At 51.6% G+C, this 25,968-nt stretch overlaps 1 protein-coding gene across 1 annotated transcript in view; it reads left to right on the top strand.

Moving 5' to 3' along the window:
* Nucleotides 1-22,829, top strand: part of LOC132396981 (arrestin red cell-like) — a 100,879-nt gene extending 78,050 nt beyond the window's left edge. Inside the window, 12 exon segments of the mRNA XM_059975151.1 lie at nucleotides 435-440; nucleotides 703-752; nucleotides 1,245-1,312; nucleotides 4,293-4,354; nucleotides 4,357-4,427; nucleotides 4,879-4,963; nucleotides 9,028-9,100; nucleotides 15,811-15,948; nucleotides 16,435-16,518; nucleotides 18,160-18,236; nucleotides 18,520-18,574; nucleotides 19,911-22,829. Of these exon segments, the coding sequence (XP_059831134.1) occupies nucleotides 435-440; nucleotides 703-752; nucleotides 1,245-1,312; nucleotides 4,293-4,354; nucleotides 4,357-4,427; nucleotides 4,879-4,963; nucleotides 9,028-9,100; nucleotides 15,811-15,948; nucleotides 16,435-16,518; nucleotides 18,160-18,236; nucleotides 18,520-18,574; nucleotides 19,911-20,007 (866 nt within the window). The 3' untranslated portion in view covers nucleotides 20,008-22,829.
* Nucleotides 22,830-25,968: the final 3,139 nt, after the last annotated feature.

The raw sequence follows: 25,968 nt of genomic DNA, 5'->3' as shown, positions 1-25,968 counted from the left end.
GTAGAGAATTTACGCAGGAGGTGAACGATTTACGGAGGTGCGGAGGGGGTTGCTTCTTCACTCAGAGGGTGACGCGTATCTGCAAGGAAGGTTCATTAACATTTCAAAGACGTTCGGATGGGTGCGTGGATGGGAAAGGGTTAGATCAAGGGATCACAACCTTTTCTTATTCCATGGACCAATGCCATTAAGCGAGGAGTCCATGAACTCTGGTTGGGGGATATTGGGCAAATGGGGCCAGCTTAGACGGGATCTTGGTCTGCGTGGAGAAGTTTGGCCTGTTTCCTGTGCTGTGTTATGTAATGTGTCGTGGGGCTTTTTATTGAGGGGGAGTTAGGTGAGGAAGATGAGGGTCTAAGAGAGTGATGGCTGCTGTAGATGGGGTCGGGTCTGAGGGGGAGTTTGTGCTGAGGTGGCGAAGGGCAGTAGGTGAGTGCAGAGTGGTGGAGTGCCTGGTTAGGGAGAAGTGGGTGTGCTGCGTCGTTTTTTGCCAAGAGGAGTAGGGGAGGTGGTAGGGACCAGGTCTGAGGGATAGGTGTGTGTGTGGTGAGGTTGTCTTAGGGAGGGCAAAGGGGTCTCTGCGGGAACGTTGACGGAGCAGAGCACGCGGTGATGTGGCCAGCGGAGGGGGACGCTAGAAACCGGGTATAAACACCTCTGTTCCCCTCTTCAACACCCCTCGTGTCTCCACAGCTGCCACAGACCTGCCATGCTCAGTTACACTACAGCCAGGGCCGGAAGACACTGGCAAGGTAGGGATACCCTCACCATCCCCTCGCACGGATCCGAAGGTGCTGAAACACCGAATAATGCATGCCTCACCTTCCCCGTCCTCCCTTCCGTGCCCCCCACCCGGCTTTCTCCTCCCCAACTTTTCTCCCACTCTCTCCCTCCCCCTCCCTCTACAATTTGCCCCACACTTAAGCTCACGCCTTCCCTTCCCCTCCCGCCCCCATGTTGTGCATCTAATATTTCTATATTATTTAATAAATCTTGTAAATATAATTGTTTGATTAAGCTTTCTAGTTTACAGTTCATTGTTAAAATATGTAATTGCACGTGTCATGACATTACCAAGTGATACGTGCGCACCTCACTTAAAGTAAGCTCAAAGTCAGTCCCACATTTCGAACTCCGTGTTTTCCTTTCAATTTGTTAATGTTTTGCATTTTCAAAACATAACATATTTCCCCCCCCCCCCCCTCATTTTCTCCCTCCCTGCGCACTCTTCCTTTCTCCCACAGGCCTGTGGTGTAGATTTTGAAATCCGGGCCTTCTGCTCAAAAACCATGGAGGAGAAGATTCACAAAAGGTAGACTCGTTTGTTAAAAATAACCTTTCGGGAGATTGGGCAGCAGTGCGATGTGGTGCGTCTGATCCTGAACCCTGGGGTGGGTGGGTGGGTGGGTGTGTGTGTGTGTGTCTCGCCTCGCTGGGGGGGGCTGTCAGTGAGGGGGGAACGGCTCACCGTGGGGGAGTGGGGGGGCTGTCGGTGAGGGGGGAGCGGCTCACCGTGGGGGGAGTGGGTGGGCTGTCGGTGAGGGGGGAGCGGCTCACCGTGGGGGAGTGGGGGGGGCTGTCGGTGAGGGGGAGCGGCTCACGTGGGGGAGGGGCTGTCGGTGAGGGGGAGCGGCTCACAGTGGGGGAGTGGGGGGGCTGTCGGTGAAGGGGGAGCGGCTCACCGTGGGGGAGTGGGGGGGCTGTCGGTAAGGGGGGAGCGGCTCACCGTGGGGGAGTGGGGGGCTGTCGGTGAGGGGGGAGCAGCTCACCGTGGGGGGAGTGGGGGGGGCTGTCGGTGAGGGGGGAACGGCTCACCGTGGGGGAGTGGGGGGCTGTCGGTGAAGGGGAGCGGCTCACCGTGGGGGAGTGGGGGGGCTGTCGGTGAGGGGGGAGCGGCTCACCGTGGGGAGGGGCTGTCGGTGAGGGGGAGCGGCTCACAGTGGGGGAGTGGGGGGCTGTCGGTGAAGGGGGGAGCGGCTCACCGTGGGGGAGTGGGGGGGGGCTGTCGGTGAGGGGGGAGCGGCTCACCGTGGGGGAGTGGGGGGCTGTCGGTGAAGGGGAGCGGCTCACCGTGGGGGAGTGGGGGGGCTGTCGGTGAGGGGGGAGCGGCTCACCGTGGGGAGGGGCTGTCGGTGAGGGGGAGCGGCTCACAGTGGGGGGCTGTCAGTGAGGGAGGAGCGGCTCACCGTGGGGGAGTGGGGGCTGTCAGTGAAGGGGGAACGGCTCACCGTGGGGGAGTGGGGGGGGGGCTGTCGGTGAGGGGGAGCGGCTCACCGTGGGGGAGTGGGGGGGCGTGTCGGTGAGGGGGAGCGGCTCACCGTGGGGAGTGGGGGGCTGTCGGTGAGGGGGGAGCGGCTCACCGTGGGGAGTGGGGGGGCTGTCGGTGAGGGGGGAGCGGCTCATCGTGGGGAGTGGGGGGGCTGTCGGTGAGGGGGGAGCGGCTCACCGTGGGGAGTGGGGGGGCTGTCCGGTGAGGGGGGAGCGGCTCACCGTGGGGGAGTGGGGGGGCTGTCGGTGAGGGGGGAGTGGGGGGGCTGTCGGTGAGGGGGGAGCGGCTCTCCGTGGGGGAGTGGGGGGGCTGTCGGTGAGGGGGGAGCGGCTCACCGTGGGGGAGTGGGGGGGCTGTCGGTGAGGGGGGAGCGGCTCACCGTGGGGGAGTGGGGGGGCTGTCGGTGAGGGGGGAGCTGTCGGTGAGGGGAGAGCGGCTCACTGTGGGGAGTGGGGGGGCTGTCAGTGAGGGGGGAGCGGCTCACCGTGGGGAGTGGGGGGGCTGTCGGTGAGTTGGGAGCAGCTCACCATGGGGGAGTGGGTGGCTGTCGGTGAGGAGGGAGCGGCTCACCGTGGGGGGGCTGTCGGTGAGGGGGAGCGGCTTACCATGGGGGGGGAGCGGCTCACCGTGGGGGGGGGCTGTCGGGGAGGGGGAGCGGCTCACCGTGGGGGGGGGGGCTGTCAGTGAGGGGGGGAACGGCTCACCGTGGGGGAGTGGGGGGGCTGTCGGTGAGGGGGGAGCAGCTCACCGTGGGGGGGGGCTGTCGGTGAGGGGGGAGCGGCTCACCATGGGGGATGTGGGGGGGCTGTCGGTGAGGGGGGAGCGGCTCACCGTGGGGGGGGGCTCAGTGAGGGGGGAGCGGCTCACGTGGGGGAGTGGGGGGGCTGTCGGTGAGGGGGGAGCGGCTCACCGTGGGGGAGTGGGGGGGCTGTCGGTGAGGGGGGGGAGCGGCTCACCATGGGGGGGGGCTGTCAGTGAGGGGGGAGCGGCTCACGTGGGGGAGTGGGGGGGCTGTCGTGAGGGGGGAGCGGCTCACCATGGGGAAGTGGGGGGGCTGTCAGTGAGGGGGGAGCAGCTTACCATGGGGGGGCTGTCAGTGAGGGGGGAGCGGCTCACCGTGGGGGAGTGGGGGGGCTGTCGGTGAGGGGAGCGGCTCACCATGGGGGAGTGGGGGGGCTGTCAGTGAGGGGGGGAACGGCCTCACCGTGGGGAGTGGGGGGGCTGTCGGTGAGGGGGGAGCGGCTCACCGTGGGGGAGTGGGGGGCTGTCAGTGAGGGGGGGAACGGCTCACCGTGGGGAGTGGGGGGGCTGTCGGTGAGGGGGGAATGGCTCACCGTGGGGAGTGGGAGGCTGTCGGTGAGGGGGGAGCGGCTCACCGTGGGGGAATGGGGGGCTGTCGGTGAGGGGGGAGTGGCTCACCGTGGGGGAGTGGGGGGCTGTCGGTGAGGGGGGAGTGGCTCACCGTGGGGGAGTGGGGGGGCTGTCGGTGAGGGGGGAGTGGCTCACCGTGGGGAGTGGGGGGCTGTCGGTGAGGGGGGAGCGGCTCACCGTGGGGGAGTGGGGGGGCTGTAGGTGAGGGGGGAGTGGCTCACCGTGGGGGAGTGGGGGGGCTGTCGGTGAGGGGGGAGTGGCTCACCGTGGGGGAGTGGGGGGGCTGTAGGTGAGGGGGGAGTGGCTCACCGTGGGGAGTGGGGGGGCTGTCGGTGAGGGGGGAGTGGCTCACCGTGGGGAGTGGGGGGGCTGTCGGTGAGGGGGGAGCGGCTCACCGTGGGGGAGTGGGGGGGCTGTCGGTGAGGGGGAGCGGCTCACCGTGGGGGAGTGGGGGGGCTGTCGGTGAGGGGGGAGCGGCTCACCGTGGGGTGAGTGGGGGGGGCTGTCGGTGAGGGGGGAGTGGCTCACCGTGGGGGAGTGGGGGGGGGCTGTCAGTGAGGGGGGAGCGCTGCACTGCAGCAGTGGGTGGGGGAGGAGCTTGCCCCCCATGCGACCTGGACCTCTGATAACCTGTCTGTTTATATCCATGCAGGAATTCCGTGCGGCTGGTGATCCGGAAGGTGCAGTATGCCCCGGAAAAGCCCGGACCCCAGCCATGGCAGAGACCACCAGGAACTTCTTGATGTCTGACAGATCTCTCCACCTGGAGGCTTCGCTGGACAAAGAGGTCGGTCCAGGGTGAGGGAGAGACGGGGGGGGGGGGCAGTAATAAGAAGCACAGATAGGGTAGAATGAGGGGACAAGTGAGGACCAAGACGGAGGGAGTGGGGCAAATGAAGGGAGAGGAAGAGGTGGGGAGAGAATCAGAGATGTGCAGTGAGGAAGGGAGATGAAGGAATGCAGAGAAAGAGAGGTAGAGCGAGCCAGAGAAGAGGAAGAACAAGAGATGGGAAGTGAAGTAGAAAGAGAGAGGCAGAGATGGGGTGAATGAGAGAGAAAAAGAAGTGGTGAGTGTGTGAAAATGCCAGAAGTGGAAGGGGTGAGGGAGAGAGGAAAGCCAGGATGGGGGAATTGGAGGGAAAGCAGGGAGGCACTAATGGGCCAAGTGGTCTAATTCTGCTCCTATAACACGGTCTGTGATGTCTGCTCCTTAACCCGTGTTGCACCCTCCCCTGCAGCTGTACTACCACGGGGAGCCAATCAGCGTCAACGTCCACGTAACCAACAACTCGACTAAAACCGTGAAGAAGATCAAGATCTCGGGTGAGTGCCTCCTCGGGCAGCCCCTTCCCGAGGAATGAACAAAGCCACTCCAGCCCCCTTTGCACCCTGACTTGCATTGTGACGTCGGGTGTTCTGGACTAAGATGGGGAGAAATTCCTTTACTCAGGTGGGGGGATTATTGGCATTCTCTTCACTGGAGGCTCGATCGCTGGGTCCAATCGAAATGCAGGTTGAAGAGATTTCGGGATATTAAGGATCGAGACATACCGAGGACACTTGGGGTCCAAGTCCACAGCTCTGAGAAAGTGGCCGTGCACGTTGATGGGTGGCAAAGAAGGTGTCAGTACTGCATTGTGTTCAAGAGATTACGTTATGTTACAGCTTTATAGAACTCTGGTTAAGAGGATGGACTACAGCAGCTGAAGACCATAAACTCAGTGGCGACTTCATTGGGTTTCGGAGGTACCTCATGGTATAGGTACCGGTAGAATTAGAAATTGGAATAGGTATATTTTTGACACATCTGAGGTACAGTGAAAATCTTGTGTTGCACACTCTTCATACAGATCAGATCATTACACAGAGGGCATCGAGGTAGAGCAAGGTAACCCAATGCAGAATAAAGTGTAACAGCTACAGAGAGAGTGCAGTGCAGGTAGGCAGTAAGATGGAAGATCATGAAAAGATAGAATGTGAAGTCAAGAGTCCACTTTATCCTACTAGTAAACTATTTAACTATCTTACAACAGCAGGGTAGAAGTGGTACGTGCTTTCAGGGTTTTGTAAATTCTGCCTGTAGAAAGGGGGAGAGTAGGTCAGGGTGAGTGGGGTCTTTGATCCTGACTACTGAGACAGCAAGAAGTGCAGACGGTTTGTGGAAGAGAGCTTGGTTCCTATGATGTCCACAACTCTGTGTGGTTGCTTGAACTGGGAAACTCAGTGTTCGTACGGTGGATTGTAACGTGGAAGGTGTTGAGCTACACACACAAAGTTCTGGAGGAACTCGGCAAGTCGGGCGGCATTAGTGGAGGGGAGTAAACTGTCGACGGTTCTGGCCGATACTCTTCTACAGAACAGAGAGAGTGTCCTGGGTGTGCCTTTGATTCTGCTGGCTGCTTTACTGGGCAGTGAGAAGTGTAGGCAGAGTCCGTGAGGGGAGACTGGTACCCGTGCTGTGCTGAGCTGTGCCCACAACTCTCTGCAGTTTCTTGCGGACATGGGCAGAGCAGTTGTCATACTTTGTGGATGATGGAGTAGGTTTTCAAAGTTTGCAGAGAGATTTAGGCCAGTTAGAAGAGTGGGCTGATCGATGGCAGATGGAGTTTAATGCTGATAAGTGTGAGGTGCTACATTTTGGTAGGAATAATCAAAACAGGACATACATGGTAAATGGTAGGGCATTGAAGAATGCAGTAGAACAGAGTGATCTAGGAACAATGGTGCATAGTTCCCTGAAGGTGGAATCTCATGTGGATAGGGTGGTGAAGAAAGCTTTTGGTATGTTGGCCTTTATAGATCAGAGCATTGAGTATAGGAGTTGGGATGTAATGTTAAAATTGTACAAGGCATTGGTAAGGCCGAATTTGGAGTATTGTGTACAGTTCTGGTCACCGAATTATAGGGAAGATGTCAACAAAATAGAGAGAGTACAGAGGAGATTTACTAGAATGTTACCTGGGTTTCAGCACCTAAGTTACAGGGAAACATAGAAAATAGGTGCAGGAGTAGGCCATTCGGCCCTTTGAGCCTGCACTGCCATTCAGTATGATCATGGCTGATCATCCAACTCAGAAAGGTTGAACAAGTTAGGTCTTTATTCTTTGGAGTGTAGAAGGTTGAGGGGGGACTTGATAGAGGTATTTAAAATTATGAGAGGGATAGGTAGAGTTGACGTGGATAGGCTTTTTCCATTGAGAGTAGGGGAAATTCAAAAAAGAGGACATGAGTTGAGAGTTAGGGGGCAAAAGTTTAGGAGTAACATGAGGGGGAATTTCTTTACTCACAGAGTGGTAGCCGTGTGGAATGTGCTTCCAGTAGAAGTGGTAGAGGCAGGTTCGATATTGTCACTTAAAGTAAAATTGGATAGGTATATGGACAGGAAAGGAATGGAGGGTTATGGGCTGAGTGCGGGTCATTGGGACTAGGTGAGAGTAAGCGTTTGGCACGGACTAGAAGGGCTGAGATGGCCTGTCTCTGTGCTGTAATTGTTATATGGTTATATGACAATAGAGATTATGGAGCAGAATCTCTAATGCTAACTCTTTCAGAACCCTAGGGTGCAGTTCATCTGGTCTGGTGACTTGTGTATCTTTAGGTCTTTCAGCTTTTTGAGTACCTTTGTAATCATAACTGTACTCACTCCTCTTCCCTCACACCCTTCAACATCTGGCACACTGCTAGTGTCTTCCACAGTGAAGGCTAATGCAAAGTACCCATTTAGTTCATCTGCCATCTCCTTGTCCCCTGTTATTTCTCCGGCCTCATTTTCTAGTGGCCCTATATCCACTCCCATCTTTCATTTTTTACATATTTGAAAAAGCTTTCACTATCCACTTTGATAGTTTGCTAGCTTGCTTCATATTTCATCTTTCCCCTCTCATGATTCGATTAGTTACTCTCTGTAGGTTTTTAATTCCCAAACCCCTGTCTTCCCACTAATTTTTTTTTGCTTTGCTGTACAAAGCTTCTGCTTTTACAATAGCTTTCACTTCCCTTGTCGGCCACGGTTGTACTGTTTTGCCATTTGACTGTTTATTTGTTTTTAGAATGCATCTGTCCTGCACCTTCCTCATTTTTCCCAGCAACGTATGCCATTGCTGCTCTGCTGACATCCCTGCCAGCAATTTACTTTGGCCAACTCCTCTCTCATACCACTGTAATTTCCCTCACTCCACTGAAATACTGCCACAGCAGACTACCTTCTCCCTGTCAAATTTCAAGTTGAACTCAATCATATTGTGATCAAGGCCTCTGAAGAGATCCGGTAAGTTAAGCTCCCTAATCACCTCCAGTTCATCACATAACACCCAATCCAGTTTAGCTGATCCCCTCGTGGGCTCAACAACAAACTGCTCTAAAAAGCTATCTCTTAGGCATTCAACAAACTCATTCTCTTGAGGTCCATTGCCAACCTGATTCTCCCAATCTATCTGCATGTTAAAATTCCCCTTGACTATCATAACGTTGCCCTTTTGACATGCCTTTTCTATTTCCTGTTGTAATCTGTGGTTCACATCCCAGATACTGTTTGGACGCCTGGAAATGACTGCCATCAGAGGCCTTTCACCCTTGCAGTTTCTTCACTCAACCCATAAGGATTCAACATCTTCCAATCCTATGTCACATCTTTTTAATGATTTGGTGCCATTCTTTACCAGTAGAGCCACACCTCCCCCTCTGCCTACCTTCCCATCCCTCAAATATAATGTGTAACCTTGGATATTCAGCTCCCAATACAACCATCCTTCAGCCACAATTCAGTGATGGCCACAACATCATACCTGGCAATCTGTGAAAACGCAATAAGATCATCCACAAAATGCTGGTGGAACACAGCAGGCCAGGCAGCATCTATAGGGAGAAGCACTGTCGACGTTTCGGGCTGCGACCCTTCGTCAGGACAGCGCTTCTCCCTATAGATGCTGCCTGGCCTGCTGTGTTCCACCAGCGTTTTGTGTGTGTTGTTGTTTGAATTTCCAGCATCTGCAGATTTCCTCGTGTAAGATCATCCACCTTGTTTCTTGTACTCCATGAACTGAGATACAACACTATTTGCTTTCCTTTTTGATTTTTGCATCCATAATGATGCACTGATACCCACTGCAATTTTCTCCAGTCATCTGCCTTCCTTTCCTGACAGTCTAACTGCATGCTATCTTTGCTTTTTCACCATCTGACCCATCCTGAGTTCCTTCACATTAGTTCCCAACCCCCTGCCAAATTAGTTTAAACCCTCCCCAACAGCTCTAACAAACCTGCCCGCGAGAACATTGGTCCCACTCGGGTTCAGGTGCCTTTTGTACAGGTCATACCTCGCCCATACCTCGTAGGCAGATCCCTATGATGCTGCCATGGTTTAACTCTTGGTACTTCTCTCCCAACAGTGCGGCAGTATGCAGACATCTGTCTGTTCAGCACAGCCCAGTACAAGTGTCCGGTGGCCCAGCTGGAGGCTGAGTGAGTATCGAACGAATCTCCCTCCCTCGCCGTCGACTTTCGACCCATCCTCCCCTCCTCACTAGTTCTCACCTCCCCTCCCATCCTCTCCGTTGCCAGGGGTGACCCCAGCCATCCTTGTGAATGTGGTGCAGGAAGCTATCGCCAAGTTCTACCTCCTAGTTCAGAGGTCCACTTCCAAGATGGAGAGTAACGCACAGTGCCTGTATTTACAACATTGGATCACAGTGGATTTAGTTTGGCTTTTTTTAACACTGATCAACAGAAAAAGACTCTTTCATGTTAAACAGATCTCTCTAAATTGATCTGAATTAATTATAGATATAAAGCACAAGATAATTGATTGCAGAAGTATTCACCCCCCCCCCCCTTAAAATGCCACATCAGATCATCACTGGTGCAGCCAATTGGTTTTTGAAGTCACATAATTAGTTACATCGAGATCTGTTTTTCAACAAGGTGTTTCAATTGATTGTAGTAAAAATACCCCTGTATCTGGAAGGTCCAGCTGCTGGTGAGTCAGTATCCTGGCAAAAACTACACCACAAACACTCCAAGCAATTCTGCGAAAATATTTTTGAAAATCTCAAGTCAGTAAATGGATAGAAGAAAATTTCCAAGTCACTGAATATCCCTTGGAGTACAGTTATTCCAATCATGAAGAAATGGAAAGAATATGGCACAGCCGTAAATCTGCCTGGAGCAGGCTGTCCTCAGTGAGCATGCAAGAAGGGGACAAGTGAGGGAGGCCACTAAGAGACCGATGACAACCCTGGAGGAGTCACAATCTTCAGTGGCTGAGATGGGAGAGACTGCGCACACAACAACTGTTACCTGGGTGCAGCTTTATGGGAGAGTGGTAAAGAGAAAGCCACTGTTGGGAAAAAAAATCTCACGTAGAATCTCAGCTGGAGTTTGTGAGATGGCATGTGGGAGACTCTGAAGTCAGCTGGAAAAAAGGTTCTATGGTCTGATGAAACCAAAATTGAGCTTTTTAGCCATCAGACTAAACACTATGTTTGGCATAAGCCAACTGTACACATAGTCAAAAACACACCATCCCCACCGTGAAGCCTGGTGGTGGCTGCATCACGCTGTGGGGATGCTTCACTGCAGCAGGCCCTGGAAGGCTTGTGAAGGTAGAGGGTAAAACGAATGCAGCAAAATACAGGGAAATCCTGGAGGAAAACCTGATGCGGTCTGCAAGAGAACTGTGATTTGGGAGAAGATTTTCTAGCAAGGCAATGACCCCAAGCATATAGCCAAAGCTACACAGGAATGGCTTAAAAATAGCAAAGTTGATGTCCTGGAGTGGCCAAGTCAGAGTCAAGACCCAAGTCCAATTGAAAATTTATTCTGGACTCAAAGGATGCTCATTCACGATCCCCATGTAATCTGACAGTTTTGTAAAGAAGATTGGGGAAAAATTGCAGTGTCCAGATGTGCAAAGCTGATAGAGACCTATCCACACAGACTCAAGGCTGTAATTGCTGCCAAAGGTGCATCTACTAAATACTGATATGAAGATGATGAGTAATTACGCAATCAATTCTCTTGTGTTTTAGATTTGTAATTAATTTAGATCACTTTGTACAGATTTGTTTTCACTTTGACACGAGTTTTTTCTGTTGATCGGTGTCAAAAAGCCAAATTAAATCCATTGTGATCCAATGTTGTAAAACAATGGAAAAATGAAAACTTCCAAGGATGGGAGAATACTTTTTATAAGCGCTGTATCGATCACACGAGGGTTCCTGTTCTCAATGGATGTGCTTGGTTCCTATGGTAAATCGACATTCAGTGGCTACTTTATTAGGTACACGAGGCGTATAGAGTAACCTTCATTAGCAAGGGCGGAGACTGTGGAGCATCTATAAACCATAGTGTTTGTACCATGGGCCATATACACTCAGTGGCCATTTTATTAAGGACAGGAGGCCCAGCAACATCTCCTCTTCCCTCTTTCCAGCTTAATGGCATCTTTTCTAAAGAAGGCCTTTCAAAGCTGAACACAATACCCCAAACGAGCTCTTGCCAGCATCTTGGCGAATTGCTGCTTCCAGCTGAATCAAAGTTCAAGTAAATTTTATTGTCAGATTTAATCCTAGTCTAATCACAGGACAATTTACAACGACCAACTGACCTACCAACTGGTATATTTTTGGACTGTGGGAGGAAACCGGAGCACCCAGGGGAAATCCACGCAGTCACGAGCAGAATGTACAAACTCCTTACAGGCAGTGGCGGAATATAACAACTGTGAGATTCATCCCCCCCCCCACCCCCCCAAAGCAGGCAGAAAACATAAAAACACCATGGAACCCGATCAAAGAAAATAAAACCTCAAATACCCAACACACACAAAAAACGAATCGTGCAAATAGCAAAAAGATGAATGAATAACATACAGAATATTAAACATCAAACCAGTCCTCGAAACTATCTAATAATGCTCAGTTTAGCTTTTCTTGACTGCAAGCCGCAGAGCCAGTCCATCCCAATCAAAATCCCACAAAACAGCAATAAAAAAAGTAGTCAGAAACCAGAAACATATCGCAACATGAACTGTCGGGTCCTCCAGGAATCAGTCCAATCCACAGACCGCGACAATTGTATCTTACCCGAGACCCAAGACTCCTGCACCTTCCTCCAACAGCAGTGAGAGAGACCAGTCAAGCAAAGGGAGATGGCGCTGAACACCCGCTCGCTGCCTTGTCTCGGCCTCGTTGATTTCAATCTTGCTCGATACTTTGATCGAGAATGGAGCTGACCATGGGTTTGCACTCAGCCATTAGGCCTCAGGCACACTAACTATATGTCCTACTATTTTTGCACAGTACTGTATGTGTCATCATGCTGGTATTCATTTTCTTGCAGGCATTCATAGTAGAACAAAGAAATACAGTAGAATCAATGAAAACTACACACAAAGACAGACAAGCAACCGATTTACAAAAGATAATGGGATTAGGGGGGACAAACTGCAGATCTATGAGTAGTGTTACGGATCCAGCAACAATAAATATGAATTAGGCAGGGGTTTTTACAACCAATAACACGTTTATTAAACACTGAAAAACAAACCCCCCCCCCCCCAAAAGTAAACAAATTACTAACGTAACCGGAAATTCGCTGCTGTGCGGCAGCTTAAACAGTTCTTAAAGCGATGTTGCAAAAACAGTTCTTCAAAGTAGTATTGCAAAAGTTCAAAATGCTCACAGTCCATTTAAGGAGAGACTTTTTAAGACTATTTAAATTCTCTTTCACGTCGTGTTGTTGCAGTTCCCAGTCAAACTATACTTTTCCCACGGAGCATATACAAAGATGGAAATAAAACGGCTCAAAGGCACTGACCTTTCCTTTACAAAACTGTTCCCAATCCTTTCTGCTATTATTCACAGGGATTAACAGGGGCACAGTCAACGAATTCCTTCCGAATGAGGATCAAACAAGGTCGAACCTGTTTCACCGTCAAAATTGACTTCCCTCGATCTTTTAACTCCCGAACTCCGATCTTCACTCTTCACTGATTCTCAACTAGCAGTGTTATAAAGAAACTGCTGCCAATGACCTTTTAAATTTTAAGCATTAGATAAAACTTCATCTTTCAACTAAACTGTGTCATAGCATTAAATCTCGCAGAGACGCGAAGGCAACATGGCAAATCCAGCCATGAACTGCCCCTCCTCACAGGGAGGGGTCCTCCTTTTATACCCTGTTTAAAAAACAACCTGTCACATGACCTCTACTGGTGGGAAATGACGTCACTCCACCATCACAAGACCATTTCCTCAAGTCCAGTACATCTTCAACACCAGTCACGTGACCAGGGTACCACTGTCACGTGTCACTGGTACGAAACAGTAGGATTCCCAATTTATTGGCTCTACATCACCTCCCAGGTCGAGTCTTATGTCCCTGCCTGTACAGGGCCATTCCACACACCTGTGCTGGTTTTATCATAGTGTACAGTCATTCCACACGTCTGTGCTGGTTTTATCATCGTGCATGGTCATTCCACACGTCTGTGCTGGTTTTATCATCGTGCACGGTCATTCCACACGTCTGTGCTGGTTTTATCATCGTGCACGGTCATTCCACATGTCTGTGCTGGTTTTATCATCGTGCACGGTCATTCCACACGTCTGTGCTGGTTTTATCATCGTGCACGGTCATTCCACACGTCTGTGCTGGTTTTATCATCGTGCACGGTCATTCCACACGTTTGTGCTGGTTTTATCATCGTGCACGGTCATTCCACACGTCTGTGCTGGTTTTATTACAGTGCACGGTCATTCCACACGTCTGTGCTGGCTTTATCATCGTGCACGGTCATTCCACACGTTTGTGCTGGTTTTATCATCGTGCACGGTCATTCCACACGTCTGTGCTGGTTTTATTACAGAGCACGGTCATTCCACACGTCTGTGCTGGTTTTATCATCGTGCACGGTCATTCCACACGTCTGTGCTGGTTTTATCATCGTGCACGGTCATTCCACACGTTTGTGCTGGTTTTATCATCGTGCACGGTCATTCCACACGTCTGTGCTGGTTTTATTACAGAGCACGGTCATTCCACACGTCTGTGCTGGTTTTATCATCGTGCACGGTCATTCCACACGTCTGTGCTGGTTTTATCATCGTGCACGGTCATTCCACACGTTTGTGCTGGTTTTATCATCGTGCACGGTCATTCCACACGTCTGTGCTGGTTTTATTACAGTGCACGGTCATTCCACACGTCTGTGCTGGCTTTATCATCGTGCACGGTCATTCCACACGTTTGTGCTGGTTTTATCATCGTGCACGGTCATTCCACACGTCTGTGCTGGTTTTATTACAGAGCACGGTCATTCCACACGTCTGTGCTGGTTTTATCATCGTGCACGGTCATTCCACACTTCTGTGCTGGTTTTATCATCGTGCACGGTCATTCCACACGTCTGTGCTGGTTTTATTACAGAGCACGGTCATTCCACACGTCTGTGCTGGTTTTATCATCGTGCACGGTCATTCCACACGTCTGTGCTGGTTTTATCATCGTGCACGGTTATTCCACACGTCTGTGCTGGTTTTATTACAGAGCACGGTCATTCCACACGTCTGTGCTGGTTTTATTACAGTGCACGGTCATTCCACATGTCTGTGCTGGTTTTATCATCGTGCACGGTCATTCCACACGTCTGTGCTGGTTTTATCATCGTGCACGGTCATTCCACACGTCTGTGCTGGTTTTATCATCGTGCACGGTCATTCCACACGTCTGTGCTGGTTTTATCATCGTGCACGGTCATTCCACACGTCTGTGCTGGCTTTATCATCGTGCACGGTCATTCCACACGTCTGTGCTGGTTTTATCATCGTGCACGGTCATTCCACACGTCTGTGCTGGTTTTATCATCGTGTACGGTCATTCCACATGTCTGTGCTGGTTTTATCATCGTGCACGGTCATTCCACACGTCTGTGCTGGTTTTATTACAGAGCACGGTCATTCCACATGTCTGTGCTGGTTTTATCATCGTGCACGGTCATTCCACACGTCTGTGCTGGTTTTATCATCGTGCACGGTTATTCCACACGTCTGTGCTGGTTTTATTACAGAGCACGGTCATTCCACACGTCTGTGCTGGTTTTATTACAGTGCACGGTCATTCCACATGTCTGTGCTGGTTTTATCATCGTGCACGGTCATTCCACACGTCTGTGCTGGTTTTATCATCGTGCACGGTCATTCCACACGTCTGTGCTGGTTTTATCATCGTGCACGGTCATTCCACACGTCTGTGCTGGTTTTATCATCGTGCACGGTCATTCCACACGTCTGTGCTGGCTTTATCATCGTGCACGGTCATTCCACACGTCTGTGCTGGCTTTATCATCGTGCACGGTCATTCCACACGTCTGTGCTGGTTTTATCATCGTGCACGGTCATTCCACATGTCTGTGCTGGTTTTATTACAGTGCATGGTCATTCCACACGTCTGTGCTGGTTTTATCATCGTGCACGGTCATTCCACATGTCTGTGCTGGTTTTATTACAGTGCATGGTCATTCCACACGTTTGTGCTGGTTTTATTAGTGCACGGTCATTCCACACGTCTGTGCTGGTTTTATTATCGTGCACGGTCATTCCACACGTCTGTGCTGGCTTTATCATCATGCACGGTCATTCCACACGTCTGTGCTGGCTTTATCATCATGCACGGTCATTCCACACGTCTGTGCTGGTTTTATTACAGAGCACGGTCATTCCACACGTCTGTGCTGGTTTTATCATCGTGCACGGTCATTCCACATGTCTGTGCTGGTTTTATCATCGTGCACGGTCATTCCACACGTCTGTGCTGGTTTTATCATCGTGCACGGTCATTCCACATGTCTGTGCTGGTTTTATCATCGTGCACGGTCATTCCACATGTCTGTGCTGGTTTTATCATCGTGCACGGTCATTCCACACGTCTGTGCTGGTTTTATTACAGTGCACGGTCATTCCACACGTCTGTGCTGGTTTTATCATCGTGCACGGTCATTCCACACGTCTGTGCTGGTTTTATTACAGTGCACGGTCATTTCACACGTCTGTGCTGGTTTTATTACAGTGCACGGTCATTCCACATGGTTGCTGTTGTTTGTTGGTCTCCTGTGAGGTTCAGTGACCAGCTCCAACTCGCTGAGAGTAAAGTGCCATTTCCTCTGCCCCCTGCAGGGACCAGGTGTCGGCAAGCTCCACCTTCTGCAAGGTCTACACGTTGGTGCCCCTCCTCGACACAAACCGTGAGAAGCGAGGCCTGGCGCTGGACGGCAAGCTCAAGCATGAGGACACAAACCTGGCCTCCAGCACCATGTGAGCTGTGGGGTGGGGCCCCAGCCAGGGAGCCTGAGCTCCTTTCCTGCTTCCCCATCCTCCCTCTCTCCCCCTCCACACTCACCCTCCTTCCCCAGCACTTTCACCCCCTTTTCCACCCACCTTGCTTCCCCCCCACCACGTGCCCTACTCCCACCCCCTTCCTTGTCTCCTTCCCTCATCCCGTTCCCCTTTATTCATTCCCTCTCACACTTGCCCCTTCCACTTACCCCTCACCCTCTCATTCCCCTCACTCTTCCATCACCCCCTCTCCATACCCCCCTCCTTCTCTGCCCGTCCTCTCCCTCCTCCTCCATCTCCTCTCCCCTCCTCTTCCACACCCTTCCTCTTTCCTCTCTCTACCACCTCAATCCTATCCTAGCTCTGTTCTCCTTCCTCACCTTCCCTCTCTCTGTCCCTCCCTCTCCTTTTACCCCCCTCCTATCACACCATCTCTGACCCTCTATCTCTTTCTCTCCCCTCCAGAGTGAAGGAAGGAGCCAACAAAGAAGTCTTGGGAATCCTCGTCTCGTACCGGGTGAAGGTGAAGTTGGTGGTGTCCCGTGGCGGGTAAGCGGTCCCCAAACCCTCCCCCAATGCCCGCACACCTCGCTTCCCGGCCACGCACCACTTCCTCAGTCCCATCATACTGCGCTCCTCCTCCCTCTGACCCCTCCCCCCCACTCTCGGATCTGCTCTCCCTCTCCCGGCCCTCTCTTTGCACACACAGCTGGAGAAGCTCTGGTGCTCGTAGAATTCATCATTGGTTTCTTATCGTCCTGTGTACGAGAAGTTTGCTTCCATTTGTTGGGACATCGAGGTTGCATGACAGAATGCAGAATAAAGTGTTCCAGTTACAGAGAGGGCTCAGTGCAGCAGACTATAGGTGCAAGGCTACGAGGGGGTAGATTCTGTAATCTTTATTGTACAGAAGCTCCTTTTGAAAGTCTAACAACAGTGGATGCGAATTCACCTCTGAGCCTGGTGGTATGTGCTCTCCAGCTTGTCTGTCTTCTGCCTAATAGAAGCGGGAAGGAGGGTGAACGATATTGTCTGCTTTCACCGAGGCAGCCAGACAAATGAGCAGAGTCCGTGGGGGGTGCGGGGTGGAGGCTAGTTTCCCTGGTGGGCTGAGTTATCCCCACGACTCTGGTGGTGACATGCAGAGCAGGTCGGACATTCTCTGTGGAGCATCGATGAACATTGGTTACTTATTTATTATTGCCATCCAGCAACCCATCTATTCAATCGTAGCCCAGTTTACCACGACCAGCCGGTAGGCCTATGGACCCCGCGTGGCCACGGGGAGAACGTATAAACTCCTAACAGACAGCTTCGGGGATTGAAGCTGACTCACCTTACAGTAAAGCGTTGTGTTGACCATTACACTATGGGGTCACCCCCCCCCCCCCCCCCCGCGCGGTAGCCGGGGTCACACTGAATTCCTTTAACCACCTGAGGAAGCAGAGACAGCGCTGATCTCAGTCATGGGACAATGTGCAGGACAGACTTGGTAACCCTTGCATCCGAGATGCGAGGTTCTCCACCATCTCTACCCCAACACCTTCGATTCAGACAGGGAATAGCCCATCCCTGCTAGGCTAAGGGATCTATTGACATCCCCCTTTGGATCTGGCAAGCAAAGAGACTACCCAGGGGTGTGGTGGGGTGGAGATACGTCTCTGCCAAAGGAGGTGTAAGCTACTCCTTCCCTCCGCTACCCCGTAGGTCACCCTTGGGTGAGGTGTAGTACCTGCTTAGCCTCCGATCAGGGTTCCGTGAAGCCCTGGGAGCGGGTGGTGGATGATCGTATGAGCAGCCGGTGCAGATCACAAGTCCTGGTTATGTGACCCCTGACACCAGGCAGACAGTCTCTGAAGTGTATTGATAATGTCCGGGGTCACCCGTCTCGTAAAGACACTGCCCAGAAGAAACCAATGGCAAACCACTTCTGTAGAAAAAAATTTGCCAAGAACAATCATGGTTGTAGAAACCACATCAGGAACATAAGTTAGAAAGGGAAGTTAGAGAGAGGGGAAATCCATCTAAAGGTTCTCCCCAATAAGTCCCAGGGGAGCTGGGAGACGATCACTGCCCACAAGAGCAGCAGGAACACGAGCCTCGCCCTTGCAGAGAGGCAGGGGGTGGATACCTGCGGAGAGCCGCAGCCAGATTCCGCGCTGACCTGTCTTCCCGTCACTGCCGTTCCAGGGACGTGTCGGTGGAACTGCCGTTCGTGTTGATGCACCCCAAACCCATCGAACAGCCCGTCTCCAGGCCACAGTCAGGTAAGGGGTCAGTGACACTCCCTCCCACCCCGAAACCTGCACAGACACGCGCCCCTCCTCCCTCAGCTTCCTCGGTGAATCCGGCCAGGGTTGGGGAGGCTGGGCACTGGACGGAAGCCCACTCCTGGGCGTGTACACACAGATACGTAAGCATTTGCGGGAACAAATGCGAACACTGTGAAACAGAAAGCTCGGTGAGGAGGGAGCACCGCGCTGCGGGAGTGTGGTGGAAAGGGAATGCTGCGCTGGAATGATTAACTAAATTATCTTTACCATTTTACAGTTCAACCTGAGATTGAACCCCCTATTGACACAAACCTCATCGAGTTCGAAACCAAGTAAGTCAACAACTTATTTCTGTGTGGCCAGTAGTGATTCCTCCCCCCTTCCTCACCCCTCCCCCTCTCCCTCCCCTCTCACCCCTCTCCCTCCCCTCTTCCCCTTCCCTCACTCGTCCATTCTCCTCTCTCCCGACCCCCCCGCCTCTTCTGTCTGCCTCATCCCCACCCACTCTGTTTACCCCAGCACTGTTTTATCGCCCACAGCTGTCTCCCTGATATTCCTGATTCCCAAATCCAGTCACACATGCCTACATTCCCAATGGTACATGGTTGAGCCACTGGATTCCAGATTCCTGGAGTGTGTTATAATCCGTGAATGGTCCCCTGTAGCAGCCACTGATTGTGGAGTAGAAAAGATTTTTTCTGACCTTTTGTTCATAAAACTTAATCTGTGTTTTTCACTTTTTTTGCCATTTACGCGGTCTGTTTTTCTCGCTTGTTGGGGGTTTGATGTTCTCTTTGATTGGGTTCCATGGTTTTTGACTCGTGACCGTCTGTGGGTAGACGGGTCTCGAGGTTGTATACTGCACACATACTTTGATAATAAATATACTTTGAACTTCACAGCACAGGCCCTTCGGCCCATCATGTTGTGGCAACCTTTTAACCTCTAAAATCAATCTGCATAACCATCTGTTTTTCCAGCATCCATGTGCCCATCTAAGAGTTTAAGTGCCCCTGATGTATCTAGATCTTTCACCACGCCTGACAGGGCATTCCTCACACCCACCACTCTGTGTGTAAACAAAACGAAAAGAACTCACTCTGACTTTCCCGCAACCACCGTAAAATTTCTTCTCACATGGGCCATCTCTGCCCTGGGGAAGTGACTGCCGCCTGTCCCTCTGGATTTTGTCACTGATGTTAGAATGTAGAATACAGTCCATCCCACAAATCAGTCTCTTCCCCGCTGATCACAGCACAGGCCCTTCGGCCCACGCTATTTCTGCTGAACTCAACCCATTCTGCCTGCACGCGGTCTGTTTTCCTCCATTCCCGCTTGTCCATCTGTCCAAGTGTAAAAAGCAAGAAGGTGATGAGGCTTTATAAAGCACTGGCGAGCCCTCACTCGGAGTACTGTGGGCAGTTTTGGGCCCTCTATCTGAGATGGGATGTGCTGACTGACATTGGAGAGGCTTCAGAGGAGATTCTTGAAAATGAGTCTGCGATTGAAAAGCTTATCATATGAGGGGCATCTTCTGCCCCCTCTCAGAAGCCTCCACATCTCTCCTGTAGCGGTGTGACCAAAGTCGCGGCACAGGCGATGTGATTGATTAATCTTCTGTGTGCCTGTGGACAAGACACACCTAACTCGCTCCCTCTGCCTCCGCAGCTTCAACCAAGATGACGACATCGTATTCGAGGACTTTGCCCGCCTGCGTCTGAAAGGACTGAAAGATGACAAGGACGATGACGATCATTTCTGCTAAAGCGGGGAAACCGAGGGGTCGGGTGGTGGGAAAGAGAGAGGTGGGTGGTAAGAGGGTGTGGAAGAGGGGTGAAAGGCAACCCCAGAATACCCCCCTCTTCGCCCCTCTCCTCCCGCCCCGCCAAAACCTCCCGCTTGGGCGCGAGCGAGCTCGTCTTTGCCAGGCGCCGTGTCGCTGAAACCCTTCATTGTCTGTGCGTCTGTGGGGGAGGTGTCTGTTCTTAGAATGTTTGTAGACTTTACACTGTACCGAGCACTTGCGCACGCACTCGCGTGCACACCCACGCACCCGCACGCACAACATACACACGCACGTGCGCACGCACTCCTGTTCACAGACATGCGCCCCATGTGCGCGCAGGTTGACAAGTGTGCGCTGTTGTGCGCGCGAACACTTGTATTCTTATGCATACACTCGCGTGCGCGCGCACGCACACACACACTCACTCTCAATCTCACTCACACTGTCTCCTACCTGCCAACCCCTGAGCGGGCAAGATTCTGATGTTTTAACAACGTGTGCCACATCACTGTTGCTGTTTCACTAATATTTTGCTCAAACGAGAACCAAATACTGTGCATCTGTTCTATGGAATATTTGGATAGGTGTCCACTGTATGAAGACTGTGCACTGGGTGCGGGTGTGTGAGTGTGTGTGTATATGTTTTGTACTTGTGGGTTTCTTTACTAACCCCTTCGCGCTCCCAGACAAAGGGCAGGGGACAAAGCAGCCAAATATTTTGCCTTGCGCTGAGTATATTTTTGTTCTTTTGGGGGTGGGTGAAAGCACTTTTTCCCGCAGTTTGCCGATGGAGATGTGCGATCTGGATCCTGAGTTAATGATGTAATGCCCCTCTTTCCAGTTAACGCGCTGCCCCTCCCCACTCACAACGGTCAGCACTGAATCAATCGAGCCCCCCCAACCCATCGGTCACTGATCACAGACGCACACGGCTCTCATGTGGCTATTCGACTAGGTGGTGGATTGCTTTGGGGCTCCAAGGAATCTAGTCTGTTTGAGGCCGGTGATGGTGGGCATTGTCAACCAACGGGGGGAGGTGTGGGGTCGGTTACACAGAAACTCCCCTGCCAGGGTTGCTGAGGGCAGCTCACTCCTGCCCTCTGGTGGCGGTGCTGGTATTGCAGGCTGAGAGCAGCCCTCCCTCCTTGCTTGCCTCCATCCTTCTCCACTCTCCCTTCTCCCACTCCCCCCTCTGCTCTCTCCTCCGCCCCCTCCTCACAACCCCTCGCATAGCATGGTGCTCTCTGGGTTGCCTCCATTGATTTCAAATCTCCAGCGTAGTATTGGAACCCTACGTCAGGGTTCCAGGACAGCATTCCTCCATTGGGAGGGAATAGTGGGCGTTTGCACCTTCCTTCTCAGGAAGAAACATTGTTCAGCACATTATTGGGAAACAATGTTTGATATTATGCCTCGTATAGCAGGCCATTCAGCCCATGGTGACTATTCTAGTGCAAAAGCCAAAAGACCGATTGCTGGAGGGACTCAGTGGGTCAGGCAGGAGCCATGGAGGGAAATGGACCAGGAAGGTTTCAAGTCAAGATTCTTCAGTGGTATGGTTTGTTCCAGCTCTCAGATCAATCCCTTTCCCCCGTTCAACTCCCTGTAAACTTTTCCTACCATATTCCCTTCCATGTCCCACCACCACCAGATTCACCAACACACCCAGGGCTAACTCACCAATTAACCCACCTACCCTGAATGTCGTGGTGACCTGGGGAAACCCACACGGTCACAGGGAGAATGTGTAAACCACACACACTGACACAGAGATTCCCTCTCCCTCCCCCTCTCCCACACAATTTGGGAGCTATGAGGCCACAGCTCTACCAAACAATGAGCCCTTCCTTGATGCCATCACTGCCAACGCTGGGCTTTTGCCATTGCAAGATCCCATCTGCATCCCCACCCTTCTCCCCCCACACCCCCATAGGATACTCAATGACGGTTTAGCCCCTGATGGTGTGGCACTTTCCCTGCACCACACACTTGTTCTGAGTCTTAAGAGGGATCGAGCCAGTTGGATTGGAGGAGGGAGCTGCCCCTTCGTCGTGCAGTGTGAGTGTCACTCCTTCAGGAGTCCACCTGAGCCTGGCTGGTCATCAGTACGAGCATTGAACCCAAAGAGCAGGCGGACGCCCTGTGCAAGGGAGATGGGAGGATGGGGGAGCTCTGCAGCAAGGAAGGCTGGCTGTTGGAGAAGAACAAGAGGTACGGGTGTCTCCGACTGCGCAAAAGACTGGCAGAATATTGGGGGGGGAGCCAGGATGAGTGAACCAGGAGTGAGTTGGACAGCAAGAGAGTTAAATTGTGGACTAGATAAAGCCATGGATTAAAAGTGCCTGGTTTTTATCCACTTCTCTGGTTTCTGCTGAAGTGCACATCGTAATTGCCCCATCACTCACTGCAACCCCCAACACTCCCTACGCCCTCTCCCATGAGAACGGAAGCAGAGAGGGTGAAGGAGAGTGCAGTCTGTGAATACTGTGTCCTGTGACTAACCTCATCGTAAAACAAAAACTACTCACAGGTGAAGAATTCAAACTTACTGTAAGAGGACAGAGATCCAGAAGATAAGCTTGTTTGCTGAACTCTTATTTCCTTGTATACTTTGAGCTTAAATATAAATGAATTGTCTGCCTGTTGTCCTTTGCCAACATCTATATTGTATCTTCAGGGTTGTTGTGGGCATTACAATCAGGGCAAGATGTGTTGCATTCCTATCCATGTTTAATGTGTCAGACAGAAAAATTGTTTGAAACTCCAATCCATTTATTATTAAACTGGTGCATTACTGCAGACATTGGAGCACTTCCATTTATTTCCATTGGCACAACGATTGCAATTGTTTGACTCCTTTAACAACCATAGGACCACCTGAAAAGCCTTTCAAATGTAGTTACTGAGTAAATGCCCCCACAGTGAGATATTTATATATTGAATTATCCATGTCTACTTGTGTCTGGGTCTCTGTCCACTTCTCTCTCACAGTAGCCACAGCTCGACACACTGTCCTTGTACACATGGAGAAGTGGGATGCTTATGTGAGAATGCTCTTCTTGAACTACAGTTCAGCATTCAACACCATAATTCCCTGCAGGCTCGACAAGAAGCTCAGAGACCTCGGCCTTCACCCTGCCTTGTGCAGCCGGATCCTGGACTTTGTTAGAGCGCTGGTGGGTGGTAAGAGAGGGCTCCCTCACGGCTGACCTTCAACACAGGAGCCCTCTCCTTTACTCTCCGTATACCAATGACTATGTTGCCACCCACAGGTCCAATCTGATAATTAAATTTGCAGATAATGCTACATTGATTGGCCTTAAATAATAAGGCAACCTACAGAGGAGAAGTCAACACCCTGACACAGTGGTGTCAAAAAAACCCCTCTCCCTCCAGGTTGTTGAGTACAGGAGGAATGGAGACAGGGTAACCCCTTTTGATATCAATGGATCTGGGGTTGAGAAGGTGAACAGCTTTAAGTTCCTCAGCATCCACACCACCAAGGATCTCACAGGGCCTCTTTCACCTCAGATAGTTGAAGTAGTTTGGTATGGGCCGCCAAATCCTTAGGACTTTCTACAGGGACACGATTGAGAGCACCCTGACTGGCTGCATCATGGCGTGGTATAGAAACTGTACTTCCCTCAATCGCAGGACTCTGCAGAGAGTGGTGTTGTCAGCCCAGCACATCTGTGGATATGAACTTCCCACTATTCAGGACATTTATAGAGACAGGTGTCTCCACCACATCCACTGTCAGGATGAATCTTTTCATGCTAGAACTAATGAGTCCCCAAAAAAAAGGGGTTTTCCTTCCCCCACCATCAACGTTGCCCTCACCTGCACCTCTTCCGTTTTGTGCCTGTCTGCTTCACCCCATCTTCCCACCGCCACACCAGGGATAGTATTTCTCTTCTCCTCACCTACCACCCCACAAGCCTGCGCGTTCAACATTTAATTCTCCGTAAATTCCGCCATCTCCAACGGGACCCCAAAACCAAGCACACCCCTTCCCCCCTACCACACCCACGAACGCTTTCTGCTTTGCTCCCTTGTCCCCACCCACTGATCTCTAGTACTTATCCTTACGTGCCACAGTACCCCAGAAACCTCCTCCTGCACTATCACTCAGGACCACAAACAGTCCTTCCAGGTGATGCGACACTTCACCTGTGAACCTGTTGGCATTGTCATCCACTGTATCCGGTTTCTCTCTCCCCCACCACCATGGCAGCGCAAACGTTCCATAATCCAACGCGGGACAGAAAGTGCCCCATAACCAACTGTGACTATGTCCGCTGCTCTGAGGTCACTTCCGGGATTGGTGACATGGAAAACCTACAGCGCAATACAGGCCCTTCGACCCATAATGCTGTGCAGACCATGTCCTTACTTTAGAAATTACCTAGGGTTACCCATAGCCCTCTTTTTCTAAGCTCCATGTACCTATCCAGGAGTCTCTTAAAAGACCCTTTTGTATCTGCCTCCACCACCGTTGCCGGCAGCCCATTCCACACACTTGCCACTCTGCGTTGACAACTTACCCCTGACATCTCCTCTGTACCTACTTCCAAGCACCTTAAACTTGTGCCCTCTCATGTTAGCTATTTCTGCCCTGGGAAAAAGCCTCTGACTATCCACACGGTCAATGCCTCTCATCATCTTATACACCTCAATCAGGACACCTTATCCTCTGTCCCTCCAAGGAGAAAAGGCCGAGTTCACTCAACCTATTCTCACAAGGCATGCTCCCCAATCCAGACAACATCCTTGTAAATATCCTTTGCACCCTTTCTATGGTTTCCACATCCTTCCTGTAGTGAGGCAACCAGAACTGAGCACTGGACTCCAAGTGGAGTCTGACCAGGGTCCCATATAGCTGCAACATTACCTCTCAGCTCCTAAATTTAATTCCAGAGTTGATGAAGGCCAATGCACCATGTGCCTTCTTAACCACAGAGTCTACCTGCGTAGCAGCTTTGAGTGTCCTGTGGACTTGGACCCCAAGATCCCTCTAATTCTCCACACTAAGAGTCTTACCCTTAATACTATATTCTGCCATCATATTTGACCTACCAAAATGAACCACCTCACACTTATCTGGGTTGAACTCCATCTGCCACTTCTCAGCCCAGTTTTGCATCCTATCAATGTCCCACCGTTACCTCTGACAGCCCTCCACACTATCCACAACACCTCCAACCTTTGTGTCATCAGCAAACTTACTAACCTATCCCTTCACAGCCTCATCCAGATCATTTATAAAGATCACGAAGAGTTGGGGTCGCAGAACAGATATCCGAGGCACGGGTCACCGACTTAATATGACCCGTCTACAACTCTGCCTTGTTGCTGTTAGGAGCGAGCATGTACACAATGTCACAGGCCCCGCCTTCCCCATGTGAGAGATAGAGGCTTTTTTCTATCGAGGTGCAACATGGGATGAGTCAACCTCCATGGACGCGACAAGAGCCGAGTGACATCAAACGCAAGACTTTCTCACGTAGAACAAGAAAGAAAATGAACTCTGGTTGACTTGGCACTTGACTTTGAAACCGAAAGTTTATCAATCTCTCAGTTCCTCCGTCTCCCCCACAACCGCTCACAGGATGAATCTTTTCATTCCAGAACTAATGAGATGTCCTCCTTCAAAAAAAAAGCTGGTTTCCTTCCCACACCATCAACGTTGCCCTCACCCGCATCTCTTCCATTTTGTGCGTGTCTATCCCACCGCCACACCAGGGATAGGATTCACCTACCACCCACCGAGCATTTAATTCTTCGTAACTTCCCCCACCTCCAACAGGATCCCAAGACTAAGCACATCTCTTCTCCTCCCACAATATCTCCTTTCCGCGGGGATAGCTCCCTTGTTCACTCGTCCTTCCCCACACATCTCCCTCCTGACACTTCCCCTTATATGCGGAACAAGTGCCACAC

This window comes from Hypanus sabinus, chromosome 7, assembly GCF_030144855.1.
Source record: "Hypanus sabinus isolate sHypSab1 chromosome 7, sHypSab1.hap1, whole genome shotgun sequence".
Lineage (NCBI taxonomy): Eukaryota > Metazoa > Chordata > Chondrichthyes > Myliobatiformes > Dasyatidae > Hypanus > Hypanus sabinus.
This window is presented reverse-complemented; position numbering and strand designations above follow the sequence as displayed.